Here is a 20,740-nt window from a genome sequence, read left to right on the forward strand (position 1 = left end):
AAGTTTCTAGAAATTGAGGTTACGTGCGCGGTACATATGTTATAATCATCGATCGTCTTTAAATCTCTTTGGAACGTTTTACAATATTATTCCAAAAATGATAAGCAAAGCAAAAAGCGGCATGTCGCATCTGCATGATATAAGAGATAAGAATACGATATTCCACATAGCATTCTACCGGCCTACGAGAGCTCAATTCAATTTCAATAGTCAATACTTTATACTCGATAAGAAATGGGCCATTACTGCTCACTTGGTTTGTACTTATTATATTAAGTAAAAATACTGTTGTAGTGGTTTATGTTCCCTATTTCGGTTTCCCTAATTATAAAAATTAACTACGCATAATGAATTACCGGCTTCAATATTATGTGATTATGTATACTGTATTATGTTATCATTGACGGATTCTGTTGGCAGAAGGTCGGGTGATTTCCCGGTTGGCCTACTCATAACTAGGGTTCTTTACAATTTACAAATAAAAGATTAGTTTTGTTATTTTTCAAATGTCTTATCAAATTATGAAATATACTAAGACTAAAAACCATATGGTTTGGTGCTCGTGGCACAGCATCACCCTTCCTCACCAAGTTCTTTAAGGACCATGCTACACACCCGGCCGAATTAGTGAAGATACGTTTGCCAGAGCTTAAAGACTTTCCGTATTATTAATTTACATTTATACTCACGAATCTTTAATTTTTAAAACTTTTTAATGTATTATTTAGCTATCCATTTTTCAGTTTTGTGTTTTATACCTCGGTATATTTATATTTAAATTATTACTAATTCTTAGTATGTACTAGCGCATTGACCACTTTATTATATTATTTTGTTGTTTAATATATATATATATATATATATATATATGTAAAGAAAACTGCCGTTTCTTTTAGTTGTAACACAGATTAGATAAAACAGAAAAGTTTTCTCTAATCTGTGGTTGTAATAAATTTGATAAACCTCTAATTATCAAATACACTTGATATGATAAGAAAAGAGAGGTAAGAAGTTAGGATTACTTATTATTATTTTATAAGAATGTTAAATGAAAAACGTTATTATGTTGGTGAAATTAATAAATTAAATTTGTATTAAAGAACGTATAATAGACTTTTAATGTCGTTTCCTTAATTACAGAGAAACACACTCTAGAGTCTAGTTTATTTATGCCAACCTTCAAAATACAACGTCACATTATATAGGGTATATCCATAGACCTATAAAGAAGGATCTATATAGGTCTATGGGTACATCTAAAATCCGGGACGGGACGGGATGAATGGACAATTTCCCATTGTGCAGTGTTGCCACAGAGACAAATAAAAATATATTTTTACATATCACATATTTTTTTCTATAGTCAATACGGGACATTTTAAATGACGGGACTTGTTTAATATTATTATATTAATACTATACATTAAGCGATTCTTGCGGACACGTTACAACCACGTAATTTTATTTGATAACCGTATTATTCAAAGTATAACGCTCAATACATAGTTTAGAAATAACGACTATTTTAACATTTTTAAATGAATGTAACTTTCAAAAAATGATTTTTTTTTTTAAAACGCACCGTCTTGCCCTTCGGAATATTGTTCTCTTTTAACTTTATAATAGGTGCTTTTACTCTAAAACCAAAATTAAGCAAGTTATTTTCAGTCTGCTTAAACATGTTTTTACCACTGAAAATCACCGGTGCGACGCCCTCTTACCCTTGATCACCAGTAACGTAGTCTTTAACATCGTGGTGTGTTAGAGGGACAAATGTTTTATTATTTAAATTCACTACAATATATTCATGATTTGGTTGAATGAACTCGTACTGATCGGATGTTAATTTGACCGGAAGAGATATTAATCGTTTTGTCCAAAACATATAACCATGACTATACTATCGTCATAAATTGCAATGAGATTATAGATCAGAAATAATCACTATTCAAGAGCCAGCAAGTTAAAGCATGTTCCATGTTTTATAATTTTAGCCGTTAGGCTTTAAGTAGACTGTAACTTTTATTTATTTATTTACATTTAGAAAATATTTTCAATATTAATTTGGGGTAATTTGAAATAGCTAAAATAATATTATAAATGCTGTAATTTGTATTTTTCTTCAAACGTTTTGACAAACTAATTGTATAATGCAATTTATACATAGATCAAAACGCCAGATCCGAACGAACGTTTGGAGTGACTCCCCGCGGATTTTTTGAAAATTACACAGCATGTTTGTTACAAGAAAAGAATGTTCTCAAATTTTTTTGAATTTTTTTTTTCTTTTATTTTGGCCATGGTCGTAAAAGTATTTTTAGTTTTTTTCTTGACATCTTTTTTTTATGGTGTCTTCGTCATAAAAAAAAACATTAAAAATCAGTTGTGTATGTAAAATAACTTCAGCTTTCTGAAAAAAATTATATGCTTAATTAATTGGGACTCGGACATCCAGGTCAAATGTGGGGGTCATTTCACTAAAATTTCATTTTTTTTTCATGTGTTCTAAAATTAATTTAGTAATCTATTCACCAATTATTATTAATTGGTTTAAGTAAATACTATAATTTTTGTAAGCCACATTGACCAAACTTGGCAACAAAAAACCAAAAGGAGATTGTTTGGTCAAATTGAACAAGTAGCCATTAACCAAAAAAAAGACAATTATTTTAATCGTATATTGTTTAATCACTCTTAATATTAGTTATGTAAAAATATAACCAGAAAAAGACTACTGTACTTTTAGATAATATATACCTAGCATAATCTGATTTCATTATGAACCTTTTTTAAAAAAAAAAATGCCAATGCTAGGGTTTTTTAATATTACCAAGTACTACTACTAGGTATTCTTCACTCGAAATTTTTGCTAGCTACGATTATTAGTTTTCGAATAAAAGTTTTAAAAATATTATAAGTAAATTTATTTAAATTAGTTCAAAATATTTGCCAAGACCTTAAGGATATATGATAATATTCCTAATTCAAGTATATCCTTTTTTACTCTTGTCCATTCGGCATATTTTTAACAAAATATACCTACTGCATATTCTCTATTTGTATAATATAACAAATGCCAAAATATAAAATAATATTCATACAATTAATTTATAGTTTTATTTTTAATATTAATACCATAAATTATCCGGTTCGAGCGATTTAATTATCTTATAAGTAATATAATATAACGTTTATTTTGTAATCGATGTATAGAATCATTGAGTATGCCTTTCTATTTTAAATATTGATGATTAATATTTTGATAGCTACAATCGAAATAAGTATTGGTAACATAGCGAAGTAAAGTCAGCTGAAACGTATTGTTACCTGGTACTTGTTGAGCATAATGATCTATACTGTAATAAATATAGACTGTAAGGTGTTAGAATAGGCCATAGACCTTAGACCTAGGTAATAACAAAAATTAATAGGTCATCAATTAATTAAATGTAAAATTTAAAAATAAAGATAAAACTTTTTTTTGCTATAACGTTATGTAATGTAAGTAATTAAAAAACTAAAAATCAGAATTTGGAACTACAGCTGAAGTTTGAACTGTATAATTCAACCTCTATTCATCTAAATTTGACAATATACATAGTATACTAGAGTACACTCGATGATAATGATTATGTACACATATTATGCAGGTTTAAACTCTGTACCACAGAGGTCAAATAAGGCAAGTCGCAGAAAGCAAATTTTACAGTAAAGGCAAAACGAAAATAAATACATTGTTTTTATGGTGAAATATCATAATAACGTAATGGACTTACGTTACAATACTCCTATTAAAGTTTAGGACTTACGTTAGTTTACCACTGCATCTATACACGTCTATTCAATGTTTAGTTATTTCGCATGCTTTATAATGTACATGGTTTTACAGGTATTAGAAGTTTTTACTTTTTAATACTAAAAAATAAAGCAGTTATTGTATTATGAATAGCTTTTTATTCAATGTTGGATTGCACTGTAAAACTTTTACACAAGTAGGCCTTATTAATAAAAATAATAAATAAAGTTTTGTACAACTCAGCATAAGTATTTAAAAATATTAGGCAATTCATTTCATTTTTAATCCAAAATGTTTTTATACCGAATTTGAACTACTACCTTGCATAGGCCAAATAACACCATTGTAATTTACATTAAAAAAAATTAATATTTTATCAATTTATAAATTATACATTGAAGTTTAAATTCTTCATGCATATGGCTACATAAATTAGATGCTATAAAAAATAGTATTTTCCCGTATTATTTTGTTCAAATTTTTTAATTTTTGTTATGATTACACTGCTAACCTGACTTTCTGTTTTCAGTTACAAAATTCTGTTTATTCAGAATATTTTATTATATAAAAAATAAAATGATGGGGTAAAAAAAAATCATGTGTTTAGGAGGCAAAGTGTAGTAAATTAAGCTAATATTTAAAAAAATGAAGAAGAGTAGTTATAAAATGATGACTAATAGGTAAAATTTGTTATTTAGAATTAAAGTAAATGCACGTAAAATGAGTTCATAAAATTTGCAAAATAATTGGTTTTTTTTGCATAAAATTTGAATACTTAATTAACAATTTAAAACTATTTCACATACCAAAATACTAATTTGATATGCAACAACTTTATAAACTTGTTTTCCCTACTTTTGATTTCAAAATTATTTATTTATTTTATAAGTAATTTAGTAATTTGAAGTCTAGGCATGGGCAGATTCAAAGCTCTTTTCTAATATTATATTTATATTTTCAAGGGCGATCATCATGGTATTTAAAAAAAGAAGTAACTGGTCGTAACCATAAATCAATGGAAATTTTTTTAATTAGTCGTAGCGCAGATCGTAAATTGTAAGAGTAAGAGTAGATTTTTTGAGTATTTTTTTCCCACTATTTAGAACAGTATAAACTCTCGAGTCTTGAGCTTTACTTATTTTCGAATAATTCGAAAATAATGAACATACTTAAATATATGTATACTCACAATATTATATACATTATCATAAAACCTATGATAACTTTATTGAGGATTACATAATATTGATTAACATTCATATTAAAGGAACAAAATTTTCCCTGACATAGGAATCAATTAAGTTTGTTCGTACAACTGTATATATGTATATACACATAATTTTGACTTCATATTTATTAATAAAAAAATAGATATGATGTTTGTTAAACTTTAATAATCGAGTCATAGACAGTATAAAATTTAATTAGATGTTTTATATATTTGAACTATTCATCTGCTGTTATCTCTATATTATAATATGGGCCAAATTTTGCATAGTAAAAATGTGGGATACCTAAGGTAACCTCGAATATATTAATTTTTATGCTATTTTCAATAGTACCTTTTTGATAACCTTATAAAAATATTTAAAATTCTTGAAAAAGTTTACACCAATATGAGTCATTTCGATTAGTATAAATAAAATGTTCAATAGTTGAATTCGGTAGTTATTTTTAATTATGTTTCTAATTAATTATAACAATAATTTTATAACATACATTCAATGATTTTAATCATTTTTGTCTTCATTTTCTTCAATATTTATTTCTGCAACGCTTTTGGTACTCCTTTTTGCTTCTAAAAAAGTAATTAACATTTAAATTAACCAATAATCATATAATGCATGATTTTGTAATATAAAATATACCTGGCAAATGGAATTGGTCAGCAGTTCTCTTTCGCATTTCATTTAAATTTTCACCAGCTTGAGCCCATTCAAGCACCAATCTTCTCCCATACAAATGGGTACTTTGACACATCGATTCCATGGCTGCCTTGGCTTCAGTTTTAGAGTTGTACTCAACAAAAGCAAATCCTCTATGTGTACCAGTTCCAACCATTTTTTTCGGCATTCTCAATCCTTTTAGTTCTCCAAAAGTTCTACAATGCAATAATATCAAAAAATAATTACATATCAATTATATTATTAATGTGCAATATTTGTTTTTTTTTTAAGCTATGACTCTTTTAGGTTTGTTGGGCAACTCTTGCTCTACAAGAGAGACAAGAGTTGCCATCTAAGGGAAGTAGATATGGTGTGGTGGGTTTCCGTTGCCCTACGCACCAGTAGGGTGGCCATTTCTATATCTAGATGGTTTCCCGCCCAGCTAGAGAAACGGCCAGCGACCAAAATTTGAATCACAGCTAGTGCGTGCGTTAAAGCACTGCCACAGTAACCCTCTCTTGTTTAAAATAGAATAAATAAATAATTAAAGGCATACTTAAATAATTCAATAACTTCTTGAATGGTAGCTTGAAATGGTATATTCCTCACAATAAGTTTTGTACTTTCTTCATAGGGTTTACTTTGCTTACGATCAACAACTACAGTACTCCTACAATACATTATAAATAATTAACTAACACTTACATTTAAAATTTATAAATAAGTCAATTAGTTAAATATACATACTGCAGTGTCCTATTGGAACGTTTCAGTTCTATAGAATGATCATCTAACTTGGAAAATTGTTTAAGTTTTAACGCTTCGTTAAGGGATTTTTGTCTATAAAACTGGATAAAACCATAACCCATTGATAATAACTCTCCAGGATTTTTAGGATCTTTTCTACGAGCGACTGTCACATTGGCAATTTTACCACAGCTTTCAAAGTGCTAAGCAAAACAAAAAATGTTGTATAAGTAATATTTTAAATGTCATTTTTCATAGCAATAATACTTTTGTGATATTATCTTCTGTAGTATTAAAATTAATATTTTTGATAAACAATGTGGTATCTGGCTCAGGTTCATCAATATCGTCTTCTATTATTTTATCTTCATTCGAATTTATTTTTTCTAAAATAAAACAAATGATATATTTTATTAATTACATCATTATAACACAATGTTTGCAGTCACGTAATCCAAAATTATTTTATTGATTTTTAGATATAATCCAAAGCTTAGAAGTATACACTATTGACTATATAATGTTTTGGTTTGATGACAATCACTTTTAATTTTTTTTTTTCAAGGATTAATTTTCTAAAAAAGGCTTCTTTTACCATGTTACTATAAATACATATAAAATAATAAGAATACTGTAGCTGCTTGAATGATTTTCTTATAAAATTTTAACACTATTTAATTAGGTATTTATTTTTTTAATTTAAGACTTTGATTAAGAACTACAATAAATAATTATCAAAATCAAAACATTTTTAAGCATTTATTTTTTGCACAAAGAAAAATAAATTTCAGTGGTATGATTTTGTAAAACAAGTCAACTTTGATGAGATCTCATACATTTTCACAGCTGTATAATATTAATTTAAATTAATAATAAAACTGTCTTAAATTTAACTTATTTTATGAAAAAATTTGTTTTTATATTCATAATTATATAAATATGCAATATTTTATACAAATACTAACACTGTATATTTCAAAAACTTTTAATTTACCTTTAACTTCTGGAGCATGAGAAAGTACTTGATCTGGTGCCCACTCTAAATATAGTGGTAAGTTTTTAAATTTTGTGTATGCCAGTTGACGGAAAGCATTTTTAGCTTCAGAATTTTGTATAAATTCAATAAGACCTAAAATACGATATTTTAATAAGTAACAGTAATATATTGTGTTTATAAATAATTACCAGTAATGCCACTAGGTGGTAAAACAACTCTATTGACAAGTCCAAATTTGGAAAAAAGATTTTTAATTTCTAACTCTGTTGTGTTTGCAGGTAAATTTTTAACTATAATCACATTTTTACTTCGGTTGATTACAGTCTATATAATAAATATTATAATTATCATTAGTAAATATATAGGATTTTATTGAATTAATTAGTAACATACTTGATTAAATACATCTAACTTCACACCATTGTTTTCTAGATAGGTTTTGGTATCGGATACAATTTGGGACTCACCAAGAGCTAATCTCACAGCAGCATTATCGCCAGTTAAAACCTTGTAATATAACAAAATAAATACAAAATTACTATAATACTATATGCTAAATCAAAATAAAAGTCTATTAATTTACATTTTCTTTAGTAGTGTTGTATGTTTTAGCAATAATATCTGCAACTGCATTCTGTCCTAAGAACAGACTATTCCAGTTATGAGATAACCCAGCTTCTAACTTTAGCTTTGCCATTTTTTGCTTCTTAAATGAACTCCCTTCTTTATTTGAATCTAACAAATTAAAGAAAAAATACATTAGTTTTTCTACATTCATAACCTACACAGTACTCGCAACTCAAATATAAACAAGGGCCTAATAAGAAGTAAGAAATAATAATTTTTAACATTTTCCCAGATTCAAAAAAAAAAAAAAAGAAATATAAATACGAAAAAAAATAACAATATCTACAGTAACCAATGAATTATTATTATTTAACAGAATATGTAATGAAATGTATGTTTATATATATAAGTACAGGATTTACACTTTTTATGTTTATTTTCATATTGATTACATTTTCTACATTGTTCAACAAAAAAAAAATACATTTTATGATTAAAATTAAAAAAAAAATGTCATAAGTGTAAAATAAAAATAATAATAAGGAACATATTTTCTGAAAGGTATAAAAGAGATTAAGTCGGTCCCGTGTATTTTAAGTAGCTTTGTGCCTTTTTTATGTATTTTTCCCGTAACTAAAACTTAGTCTATCCGCTACTGGATAAGAATCTAAGCAGTCTCATTGTGTGGTATAGAATAAGCACATACTTTTTTTTTATTTTAATTAAACTTATTACATATTACCGTCTTCAGTATATTCTTTAGCTTTTCCAGGTAATAAATGCATCATTCGGCCGTGGAAAATAGTCCCATCTAGTTCTGTATAAGCTTTGACTGCATGTTCGGGCATTAAAAAAGTGATCAAGCCAAATCCTTTTACTTGACGGGACACTTTATCCACTGGAATTATAGATTCTGTTACAGGACCTATAAAATACAAAACAAAACCAATATTTTAGACTAACTAAAAATGAAAGAAGTGTTAAGTTAGTAAATTATTGGCCACATGACTCAAGTATTGGCAGTGTAAACTAGGCTCTAAATTAAATTCAAGAACAATCTTCTAAAAATTAAAATTTTTCAACCACTTTTGACTGAAAGGGTTCAGGGTTGATGGTATATTTTTAGTTTTTGACACTAAAATTATAAAGTAATGGACAATTTGACAGAATGATACATAGTGAGGCGTATTTGTGTACAAATATGTAAATTTGTCAAGTGCTTTTACTCAATTTTAAAGGGGTAATGGTGAAATTGTTCAATTTATGGTCTTATAAAGTAACATAAGTACTTTATGTGTACGTGATAGTGAGATTTGTGATATGTGATAGTGAGTAGACTCATTACATAAAAAAATCCGCCTAATGATTAAGAAGTTATTGTGAATTCAGACAATAAAAAAAAATTTAAATGCCTCATTGTAAAATCAATGTCTTTTCAGCTCTGCATAAAAATTAAAAATACTTTCAAAGACAAAATACCATTTGACAATTATATCATACTTTGAAATACCATAAAACAGAAACTTTTCGAAAAGAAAAATAATAAAATAATGGTTTTCTAAATAATGCCATTGATTATAAATAATATAGATAGCCCACTGGCATGAATTTTTTGCTGTGCGTGAATTGTTGCCGTTGTAGAGCGCTTTATTCTGTTTTTAGTTATGGCGGTAGATACCGTGAGCGCTGACGATCGACGGGCAGGCGCATTTCAGCTAGGGACGACATAGTACGCTTGCGCGACGATCCTCAGCGGTCACGGTACTTATCGCCATAACTAAAAACAATATAAAGCGCTCTACTAAGGCAACAATTTACACGCAGTAAAAATTATATGCCAGTGGGCTATCTATATTATTTATAATAAATGGTAATGCCAACTTTAAAATTGATCAATCCGCATATAATTACCAAACTGTTCAAACAATTTTTGTAGTTCGTCTTCTGTAGCTATGTATGGTAAGTTTCGAACAAATATTCGACCAGATTCTGCAATACTTTCTTCATGTATCAAACTATCAGTCTGTTTCTGCCATTCTGGATTACGTATTCCATTGTTATTGTTTTGTTCTTCCTGACTGTTAGCTGGAGCTTTCATTGGATAAAACATTATTTGTTTGCCACCTATAACAATGATTTATGTAAATTAAAAATCAATATATTTTTGAATCGTTATATTGAGAGACAGCATACCTAAAAAACTTTTATTTTTTAAGAAAGCTTGTTCATAGTCACTTTGCTTCTTAAAACCAACATACGCCACACCTTTAATTTTAGGTGGTATACGAATTGAATCAAGTTTTAACGGCTTGAAAAATTCTTTTAACATGGATTTTTTCACTTTGTAAGGGAGACTACGTATGATAATTGTGTGAAATTCTGTTTTTGTTTTAGCACTTTGTGAGCTATCTAATATTGATTTTTTTCCACTTTTTATTTTCAAATACTGTAAAAATAAAAAATATATGTTTAATACAATTTTAACTTGAGGTTTTATACTGTAAATTAAACCTCAAAATCAGATATATCAGCATTGGCAATCTTATCTGCTGATTCATCCTTGTTTTCACTTTTAAAAGGCAATTCTTCATTTTTAAGTTCATCTTCATTTTTTACTTTATCTAAAATGTTTTCATGTCCGTGGGCTTCCAAAAATTCAGTAAATAAAGGATCATCCAAATGCTGAAAAATGTATTCATAATAATTTACAAAACAATACACCATATTATTAGATATTTTATTCCTTAATAAGATATTGAGGGATTGCAGAATATTTTCATCCATAGAAGTTTGAAAACATGCAGAACGGGCAGGGCTCCTCAATAACACCTGCCTTACCCTGTCCAGGCTCTTTATCTTGGGGACAGTACTTTTTGGGTCTAGTAATTTTTTTTCCAAAAATGTACCTATTGTTCGAAATTAATTTTACCCATAGCAAAAGGGTTTTAGGAGTGTGAACGAGACTAATTCTCGCGATTAATTGATATACATTAAAATAAAGTTTGTTCCATCAATAATAATTGTAACTTTTTATTAACATGAATATGTCTTTATCTGGGGGGGTCTATTAAAAATGTACGCCATGTTACATTAAGTGACCCACTAAATTACCATGGTTACCAACAGGCTATTAACAGCATGATTACATGTTTTGGATATTATTGACCACTTCTTACGCATACATTACATCCTATAGAGGAAGGAATCTATTTTATTTTTTTATTCAATATTTAAAATATCTAGTTATAAGCTAATATTTCAATAAAAAAAAAAAAAAAATGTACAATATTGATCTCATTGAAGATTTTTATTGTTATTAATATTGTAAATAACATTATAACATACACTTAAGGAAAATAGTAAAGGCTTGTCAAAATGTACCACTTAAGCCTTTTTCACACAAAACCACCATAGCAACGCGACCACAAGAAATTAACAATTAAATTAAGGTTTTCACATGTGGTGCGACCAGAACAGTAACCATTTAAATTTATATTGTTTTAATGTTAAAAAAAAGTGTATTCTTTTTTTTGGACCTACTACCAGTCGCACGTGTTGACGTTGTTTTTGGTCTAGTTGGCAATATTTTTTAATATGTATAGCTACTTTGACTCAAGAACGTTTATTCTATAAATTAAAAATCAGTCGGCAATATGGAACTCTGCATCAAATATGTTAATAGACATTCTTAAATAATTAAAAAAATTGTCCTCGTACTTTCCTAAATCTTTATAAAATAAATTGAAGAAACCTTTAGGTAGAACAGTCAAACAGATATACCCAAAACTTCCTAATTTATTTTCGTTGCTAGCTCTATTAGACTTCCATTTTGGTACTGAATCAAAACATAGAAGCGCTTCTGGAAGCATGAATAGTGGGGATACTTTTCGGTGGCGCGACCATGGTGGCTTCATGTGAAAGAGGCCTAAAAATAAAGGCACAGCCAGGAGTAACACATTTTTGTTTCTGCACTGGTTCATTCTAACTTTGAATAGAGCATACATTTTGTACTAATAAATACCTTTTTAATCTTTTCTTCAATTTCAGGTTTTAATTTGTTTTTTTTTGTTTTATTAATTTTAGAATTTTCAACATCTGATATTTCTTTGTTACTGTTTTTCTGTTTATGAATTGTACTATCAGGTGCATACTTGCTCCATGACTTTGGTTTGTTTTCATCTCCTGATAAATAAAAAGGTTATTTTTTAAAACATTTAATAATATATAGTAAAATAATAATATTATAAAACATTATAAACGCGGTTAACGCGGTAGAGTTTCTACTCATTAGCCATGGTTTTGAATTTTGTTTGCTGGCTGTTACACTAGCTGGGCCGGCAACCGTCTGGAGAGAGAAATGGTCACCTTTTGTAATAACACTAATATGTTTAAAAAATAATACCTACTACAAGACCTTACATAGTCAAACCATATTAACAAATAAATAAATAAAATATACCAAAAGAAATCATGTATCAAAGTAATAGAAGTTAATTATTTTATATACTTTATATTTACCTAAATTTGCACATTGTTCAACTTTGATGCGCGAGGAGTTCAAAAAAGAGTTGTCAAAATAGTCTATGGCGTTTTTGGCTTCTTCTTCACTTTGAAAACCAACAAATGCAAAATATCGGAACTTTCCATCTTTAGTATATTTTAGTTGAACGTCAGTAATCACACCTTTATGACTAAATGTTTCTCTCAATTTATCTTCAGTTATCTAAATTAAATAAAAATGTTTTATTGACGTTTAATACTTTTAAATTTGCTACCATTATTTTGTACTTACGGCTTTTGGTAAATTTTTTACAATTATCCTAGACATTTTACTATTAGTTGGACACGTTAATACTTAAAATACATAATATCATTCTTACATTAGACATTTGTGTTTTGACTTTTTGACGATTTAACATTTAAATAAGTATTATTATTTATCATATCATAATAATTTTATACAAATTATTGTAGACTGTTATCAGTTACCACATTACATACACCAGTCACCACGTGCTTTAAACGCTGATAAAATAACCTTACCAAATACATGTCAAAATCATTAATATTAAAATTGCTGTCAGATGCACAGATATAATTTATACGGGACATTCTGAGTAAAACCACTCGGTCATCGGCTCGACCTCGACATTTTTCGAAATTTGTTTATAATCTTCTTTTGAAATTTGTATCCCCTAAAATAGAGGGTTTTCAAGTTATCTTTCACGAACAATCGATTTCGACCAGTTTAAAAATTCTGAAATTTTCATTATAAAGTCAGACTCAAATCAAATCTTTTTGTCTAATAACGGGAATGGGCAGAGATTTAATTCTATTTTTTTTTTAATAACATTTTTTTAAAAATCTAAAATAAATTTATAATTTCATCTTTTTTATTTTAAAAAGTAAAAAATGTGCCTTACGAAAAAATTTAATTATACATTTTTTTTTCAGTGATGAAAAAAAAATGTCTTTACTAAAAAAAAAAATGGAGAATATTTGATAGCTAAGGCCCATCCTAAGGTACAAATATATCGATCGATACTATTCGATACTATCATCCAGTTGTAAATTTCAAAATTAAATATGATTTTTTATTTCATAGCTATCGATATATTGATATATCGATATATTTGGTCAATCTTTACTAAGAAGTAACTATAAGGTTAAAAGGTCTAGTGTGAGTACAATAAATTTAAGATGTAATATTATAATTTTATATTCAATTATATATATAATTAGGAAGATATATAACCTTGGTAGTAATCAGAGCACTCGGCAGTGAACACATAAATTCCTAAGAAACGATGTTATAAACATCACACAAATATAGTTAATTATATTATGTAACAGTTGTTCACTATGGTAAACATAAAAGTAAAAAATGGTATAAAATATAGATTACGAAAATAGAATAGATATTGTGTTGTAGATAAAGAAAAATGTTCTTTTAGGACACCGAATTACAATGATGCGATCTGCAGACTGCACCATAGCCTATAGGACATGTAATATTCCTCTACGATCTGCATTCACCTCGTGAATGAAACAACCTGATAATAAGTGTTAATATTACACCAACGGACATAAATTCAGATATCTCAAATTTAAAAATTACCGCCTACTCGTTTACCTTGGTAGTAGGTAGATGTTTTCAGACATGTTAATGGTTTATGGTAATTTTATTGTTATTAAAAAATAAATATCACAGAACCGGTGTGTGTTATCGTTATACGAAAATCATGACATCAATAATAAAAATTTATTGATGTAGTGAATTGTAATTTGTAGTGTGTACAGTGTACCGTGTACTAGTGCTAGCTGCTGGGAACTCTGTGCTTCGAGTTGAGATGAGATACCTATTCAGGCAAATTTATATTTTTAACAGTTCATTTTATTATTATTAAAATACTATAATAACTTTGTGTTTATTTTATATCTAATAGTGTGATAAAATTAATTAAACAATAATTGTTGAAGATTGTATACATTATTATAGTATACAAAATATGTGTTATGTAATCACTCTTAAATTAAAATTAAAATTAAACAATATTTTATTGTGTGCTTACACTATATTATTATAAAACAATAATTTTTGGGAATATTAAACCATGGCAGATCCGTCTATTCAAACATTTTGTTGTCAACGAGCTCTAGATTATCATCCAGCTTACAAACTGATGAGTGAATTTAATACAGACCGCTTTAATACGGTGTGCTTAATATCTTCACTGATTGGGGTGTTTGGTGCAACTTATCAGGTAATATATTATGAATTTTTGAAATACATTTTCTTTATCTGGCACTCATATTTTTAGTTATTTTTGTTTGCAAAATTACAGTATTATGAATCTTAAGTCAGAAATCTGCAAATTCCTTTTAGTTTAAAAAGAGTCCACTTGAGATTTTTATTCAGCATAAAAAAAATATATAATTCTGTAAAAAAATATCAAAAAAAAGGTGCTTGGTAAAGTAAATTTATAATAACATTAAATGGGTTTAACTACCCATCTGATATAATTTTGAAAAACTGCTGTACAAAATGCCATTTATTTAAAATGAGGGACGTGTAATTTAGTTTTATATAATTATTAATTGATTATGAACAGTTTTATATGTATTCATCTATGTACCTAATAGAATATATTGTTTTTCTTTTGACAGATTTTACCAAGAATGGAATCATCTGTCCCAAATCGTTTTTATTCTAATATAATGCATAGGGGAAGATATATTGTCATGTGGTTAGCTATAGCAGATTGCAGTGCCTCTCTAGGTATGGAATTATATTTTAATTTTTAAAAAAACTTTTAGTTAGTTTGTATTAGATAAAAGTACATACTGAAAAAGTATAATATATTTATTACTATCGTACATTTAATTTTATTTACATTATTGTCATCTTAAGAATGTATGCATATTTTTATTTATCTGCTAACGTTTTAAAAGCCTTTCATTTGCCAAGAAATTAGACCAAGTTAGATTTAAAATGGGGCTCAAGTTTTACAAATTAGATGGGTTTTTATTAGTTGGACTGTAGAATTTTCTCAAAAATCTGTAGTCAACTTTTTTTTTATTAAGGTAAATATAAAAAAATAAGGAAAACTACACTTTGATCATAGTCAGTTTCTAGTTTGTTATGTGTGTTAGAAATCAACAAACAACAGGTGTTAGAAAACATTTGCATAATATCATTAATTAAGATACATGGGTAACAGCAACAAATTATTAATACAGGTAGTCAACCCTAATTGTATCCACACTAAAAATTAAAATACATTTTTAAGCTCATTATTGTCTTTAGGTACAATGCTTTTATCAATATTTGTATTTCCACCATTACAGTTTGACATCAAAGATTTTATCACTTTCAGTTGTAAATAATTCATATAGACATGTAGCCTCTACAATTCAATATGCTTTATTTCCACTATATTGGCTTTTTTTTATTTGTAATAGTTTATTTTATATCCATTATTTAAAATTAATTTTTGTTTTTAATTACTTAAATACAAAATGGTCATAATTTTATAATGGACTCGAGGCCCAATACATGAATCTGTGTAAAATCTAGTTATTGGAGAAGATTATGCCTAGATCTTTATTTGTAGGAAGAATGTAGAACAGAGAACACGCATATTCTTTTATCTAAACCAATTAATATTTTTCAATTTGTTTTTTTAACATACTAAAAAAAATTAAGGGAGGCAAAATCAATTTTTTTAACAACATATATATATATATACATAAAATAATGGTAGAAATTATTCCAGACACGTTAGCATTTTAAGCAAATTTACAAATTCTATCATTTTGAGTACCACTGAAAAATCTACTTTGGTCAAAACATTTAATTTTCGTGTTAAAAATTATTTTTAGTTGCTAATTAGAACTGTTATTGAAAATTTAACTTAAAATCTTGTTTTTGAAAATTAGTTTTTTTACTTTTTGAATAAAGATACATACATGCAAGCTTATCGGGCCTTGAAGGCCCAACGCAGCTATCATGAAATTATGGTTTCTAGACAAATTCACTGTCCAAGACGGGTCGTTAGTCTGTCGCTGGAACATATTCTATATAATTTAATATAGTTTATAATTATGTAATATATAACTTGTTAATTTTTCATTAATATAATTGTATCACTCAACATTTGTCTAGGTTAAAACCATTTGATGACCTTACTTTTCTCTTACTAATTGTTTTTTCATTGGTTTGGTCGATATTTGAAACACTTATTATTGGTCATTTAATTGTTCTGTATACATTGTATTTAATAAATCAAATGTTTCATACATTCAAATATGTAATCATTCTTCTTAATTAAACAACACATTAGTAACTAAAAATACTACTTTCGTTGAAATCTTATTTTTTTTCCTTATACAATGAGTTAAAACTTTTAATGATCAGTGTTCATCTTTAAGCCATTAGCGTATGGTATATATTTATCATATTATTATACACCACAATCAATTTTACCAAAATTGTATGTAAAAATAAAATTTAATTAGACCGAGTTACCAGATTTCATGACCTCGTTCGTCGGTTCATGATTGTATTTGAACTCTCAGAGTTTAAAAATCACGTATTTACTATTTGACTTTATAAAATAGGGGTGCCCAAAATTACAATTTTTTTTGTTGTTTCTGGCAACCTCTTGATTTTATGCATATTGCACAATATATATGTGGATAATTTCTACTATAACAATATCAGTATATTCTGTTTATGTTAAACATAAAAATTAGAATTTAACATAACTTTAAGTATTACGACTATTCTATATTTGATTATTGATATTAATGTTATTATTGGTGATAAGGTACCTAATCCAATTTAACACGCCAAGTCATAGAGTATGATAGATTAAACAATTAATACATTTACGAGGAATACTGTAGACTGAGTGTGTTGTTATTATTCAATTCACTAATTACAGATGTCTCTTTCAAGATATACTTGAAGCACTAACTAATATAAGAAGCTAACACCTGTAAAACATCACGTACACCACGAATAAATGATTTATGTTTATATTTGTGCTAAAAATCATGTCAGTTTGCAAAGATTTAATACTAATTGACAATATTAGCCGTAAAATTCAACAAAACAAACGTCGGTTGTTACAATTTATTGTTCGTCTATTTTACACAATAATTAAGACCTGTAGGTCGTGAACCATATACTCTCCAAATGCGCTATTTTTTTATTATCTTTTGCAATATTATGGAAAAAACAGTAGTTTTTGTCTGCTGTCATATTTTGTATGAATACTCGTTTGAATTAATTGGATTTCTTCAAATACAGTTATTATGCATTATGCGCTCACTAGACTATAAAAACTATTGTCAATATAGCGTAAGTTTAGAACGAGAAGTACAATTGTACTTGGCACAAAAGACGATTGATACTTCATTGAAAACCTTTATCTTTTAAATTTTAACAGATTTAATTGTATATTTTTAATGAAATAGTTTTTTAACAAAATATCTAACAAAAATAGGTATAATTATAGATATAATTATGTATATAAGTATGTGTCATAATATGTTTATGCCAAATATCTTAGTAAATAGAAAATACTCTACTCTCGAGTGCAATTTTGTGTCGTTTTTTAACATTAACTGTTGGTTAAGTTAGTTAAAGATATATGATCATAATCGCAATTTGAGTTTATAATTTGACAGGAGTGGTTTAATTGTATACATACTATCTGAGCCTTCTACATCGTCCATGTTGATTTTCTAAGAAACAATATTATATTTTACGGCTAATGACCTAGTTGTCAAATCCTTTTTAAAAATAATAATAATAATAATAATAAAATAAACATGTGTTGTTATATTAATATGTTATATTATATTTTATTATTTGACGGGGAAAAATATTAGTCTTTAGTATTGTAGTTTTTCGCGAGTACTACCAACTTTTTAGTGACAATGGAATTTTCTTTTTAAATGAAACGAAGTGTAAATTTATAAAAAATTATTTTAATCGTAGGTTTTTTATTATAATTTTATGTTTTGACTAATGGACTGATTTATAATTGGTTAACTATGACACAGTTAATACCCAAAAGACTTTTACAACTGCCCGCGTTACTCTACAGAACTTCACCTCTCCTCCTTAATTTTGAACTTTAGTTTATTAGTTGTATTTATTTTTTACTATAATACTATGCTTGTAATATAATGGGGTATTTATAGAAAAACTAATAGCTAGTGAATGTGACGAAAAAATCATTATTAATCTGTGTGAAAAATTTTAATTTAATTTTGGGTTGCTTTGCTGTTAAATTTCCCTGTACTTGTAGTCATTAAAAACTCTTTTCCTTTATGTTAATGATGACTATCCTATGGTTTTAATTGAGTCTGAATCATTGGACATACATTTTTAGGATTCCTAACTTGTAATTTATAAATATATTAAATGTGTGTATGATTTTAGGTATTCTTTTAAGATCGTGTCTCAAATTAATGCATCGTTACCGCTGGTATGACGATCAACCTTACACGTTGGTTTGCATATTTTTAGCAGTGAGTACTATTTTATATAACCTATAAACTTTAACAAAATTATTTCAATAAAGAATTTATTTATTAACTAGGTTTGGATTCAGTATTTTTACATGGTAACTTGGCTTTGGACATTGTTATATGCTGTAGACATGTGGAGAGCATACCAAGACAAATACCCTCTAAGAAAATTGTACCACATAGCAGCATGGATGTTTCCAGCTGTATTCACATTTTTTGGCTTATCGTTTTTATACACGCCTAATGCTAAGTATGTTTTGATATTTAAATAAATTATTTATAAATAATATACTCTTCATAATTCAATCTAGTTGTTACAATTTGAGCCCGAACGAGAATGCAGTAATAAAATTTCTTCCAAATTACTTTTTAACATTTGTTCCTATCATTACCGTCATGATAGCCAATCCTATTTTGTATGGAATTTCTACCAAGTACATTTATCATATTATAACTTCATACATGGCACAATATTCGACAAAAGAACGAAAAATGCTTGATTTATTCAAACTCAGGTTTGCGTTAATCAACCTTGGATTTTACTTGTGTTGGAGCCCCAATCTAATAAATGCTCTAATCGTTTGGACTTCATGGGACAATTTACCTTCTGGAATAATGCTTACACTGTGGTATTTAATGGTATGACATTGAACATTTGTATAGAAATAATTGTTCTTTCTTTTTAATATACAATTAAAATTTTATTTTATTTTAGGCCATATTAAATCCAATGCAAGCATTTTTTAATACGTTTCTCTATAATATGTTAGAACACACAGAGCAAATTTTTTGTGTATGTTTTGCCAAAAGTAATCGTGTTCAGGAAATGATGGAGCGTAAACCTTTACTTTTAGCTAATGTAAAAGGTTCGTCGAATTCTCACGGATATGAAATGATTGAATAGTTATTGCAGATATATGTTTGACAAGTATAGTGTGATTCATTAATTTCCCTATTTTTGTTATTTTTGTATTTAGATTTATTATTCTACTATGATGAGGTAGGTATATTTTTTACACTATAAATTTTTTGTTGATCAAAAAACCAAACCTATTGCATTTTGTTATAAGTCAAATTTTGTAGTAGGTAACGCATTTGTTTAAATTTATTAGTGTATTTCAATGGATAATGTTTAAGACTGACAAAAATGAATTTGTACCTCTTATGTTTTTTTATTTCCTATGTCTATATATTGTTACTTAATATAAATTTGAGTTGTTTCACATTTAGAAGACAACAAATGAATAGTTTATTAGATGCATTGTAATATTAACTATTGAAAATGTTGTAACAAAATATATTTTTGTTAAATTTTATTCATATTAAATAAATTATGTTATTGATGTTTTATGATTTATTTAAATTATATTTTGTAATTGTATTATATTAATTATTATATTGTCATAGTTTATACACATATATTATAATTATTAATAACTGTATATCGGTAGACATTTAATTTTATAACATTTTTGTTTTATTAATAATAATGTAATACTATTTTTGCGTGTAATTATTTTAATATAATTTTAATTATTTAAAAAAAAATGTTCAAAGATTATATTATTATTATTTGTATGTAAATTAACAAATAATTTTATGGACTGTTATGAATCGCTCGAACAAATTCAATATTAAATACATTTTTTTCATTTAAGCCATTTTTAGACTAGATGAAATGCATTGTAAAGTAATACACTAAAT

General features: G+C 27.1%; 2 protein-coding genes across 2 annotated transcripts; one reads left to right on the plus strand and one right to left on the minus strand.

The window, feature by feature from the left end:
- Positions 1-5,170: 5,170 nt before the first annotated feature.
- Positions 5,171-13,196, minus strand: LOC126842957 (probable RNA-binding protein 19). The gene is made up of 16 exons (XM_050580211.1): positions 12,786-13,196; positions 12,512-12,716; positions 12,015-12,175; positions 10,505-10,675; positions 10,187-10,439; positions 9,905-10,117; positions 8,736-8,918; positions 8,010-8,161; positions 7,820-7,933; positions 7,615-7,750; positions 7,424-7,558; positions 6,697-6,815; positions 6,430-6,632; positions 6,239-6,352; positions 5,665-5,897; positions 5,171-5,594 (listed from the first exon to the last, which is right to left on the minus strand). The coding sequence occupies exons 1-16, from the start codon at positions 12,819-12,821 to the stop codon at positions 5,527-5,529; spliced, it is 2,496 nt and encodes an 831-aa protein (XP_050436168.1). The 5' UTR covers positions 12,822-13,196; the 3' UTR covers positions 5,171-5,526.
- A 942-nt stretch (positions 13,197-14,138) lies between these two features.
- LOC126842960 (G-protein coupled receptor 143-like) lies at positions 14,139-20,281 on the plus strand. The gene is made up of 6 exons (XM_050580212.1): positions 14,139-14,757; positions 15,161-15,272; positions 18,948-19,036; positions 19,108-19,286; positions 19,348-19,675; positions 19,752-20,281. Exons 1-6 carry the CDS (start codon positions 14,608-14,610, stop codon positions 19,938-19,940), a joined length of 1,047 nt encoding a protein of 348 aa, XP_050436169.1. The 5' UTR covers positions 14,139-14,607; the 3' UTR covers positions 19,941-20,281.
- The last annotated feature ends 459 nt before the right edge of the window (positions 20,282-20,740 follow it).

The sequence above is a fragment of the Adelges cooleyi genome, unplaced genomic scaffold, assembly GCF_023614345.1.
Source record: "Adelges cooleyi isolate 19-005CV unplaced genomic scaffold, UGA_ACOO_1.1 ACOO_flye_CR_arks_rails_tigmint_CR_PRNA_574, whole genome shotgun sequence".
Lineage (NCBI taxonomy): Eukaryota > Metazoa > Arthropoda > Insecta > Hemiptera > Adelgidae > Adelges > Adelges cooleyi.

What these genes read in the sequence shown, in the direction of transcription:
- LOC126842957 (XM_050580211.1), bottom strand. Translation starts at nt 12,821, where the DNA reads ATGTCTAGGATAATTGTAAAAAATTTACCAAAAGCC. An exon ending in AGTTAGATGTATTTAATCAA is followed by an intron (nt 7,751 to 7,819) that starts GTATGTTACTAA and finishes TTTATTATATAG; the next exon opens with ACTGTAATCAACCGAAGTAA. An exon ending in GAAGTTATTGAATTATTTAA is followed by an intron (nt 5,898 to 6,238) that starts GTATGCCTTTAA and finishes ATTGCATTGTAG; the next exon opens with AACTTTTGGAGAACTAAAAG.
- LOC126842960 (XM_050580212.1), top strand. Translation starts at nt 14,608, where the DNA reads ATGGCAGATCCGTCTATTCAAACATTTTGTTGTCAACGAGCTCTAGAT. An exon ending in AGATTGCAGTGCCTCTCTAG is followed by an intron (nt 15,273 to 18,947) that starts GTATGGAATTAT and finishes GTATGATTTTAG; the next exon opens with GTATTCTTTTAAGATCGTGT. An exon ending in TGGTTTGCATATTTTTAGCA is followed by an intron (nt 19,037 to 19,107) that starts GTGAGTACTATT and finishes TTTATTAACTAG; the next exon opens with GTTTGGATTCAGTATTTTTA.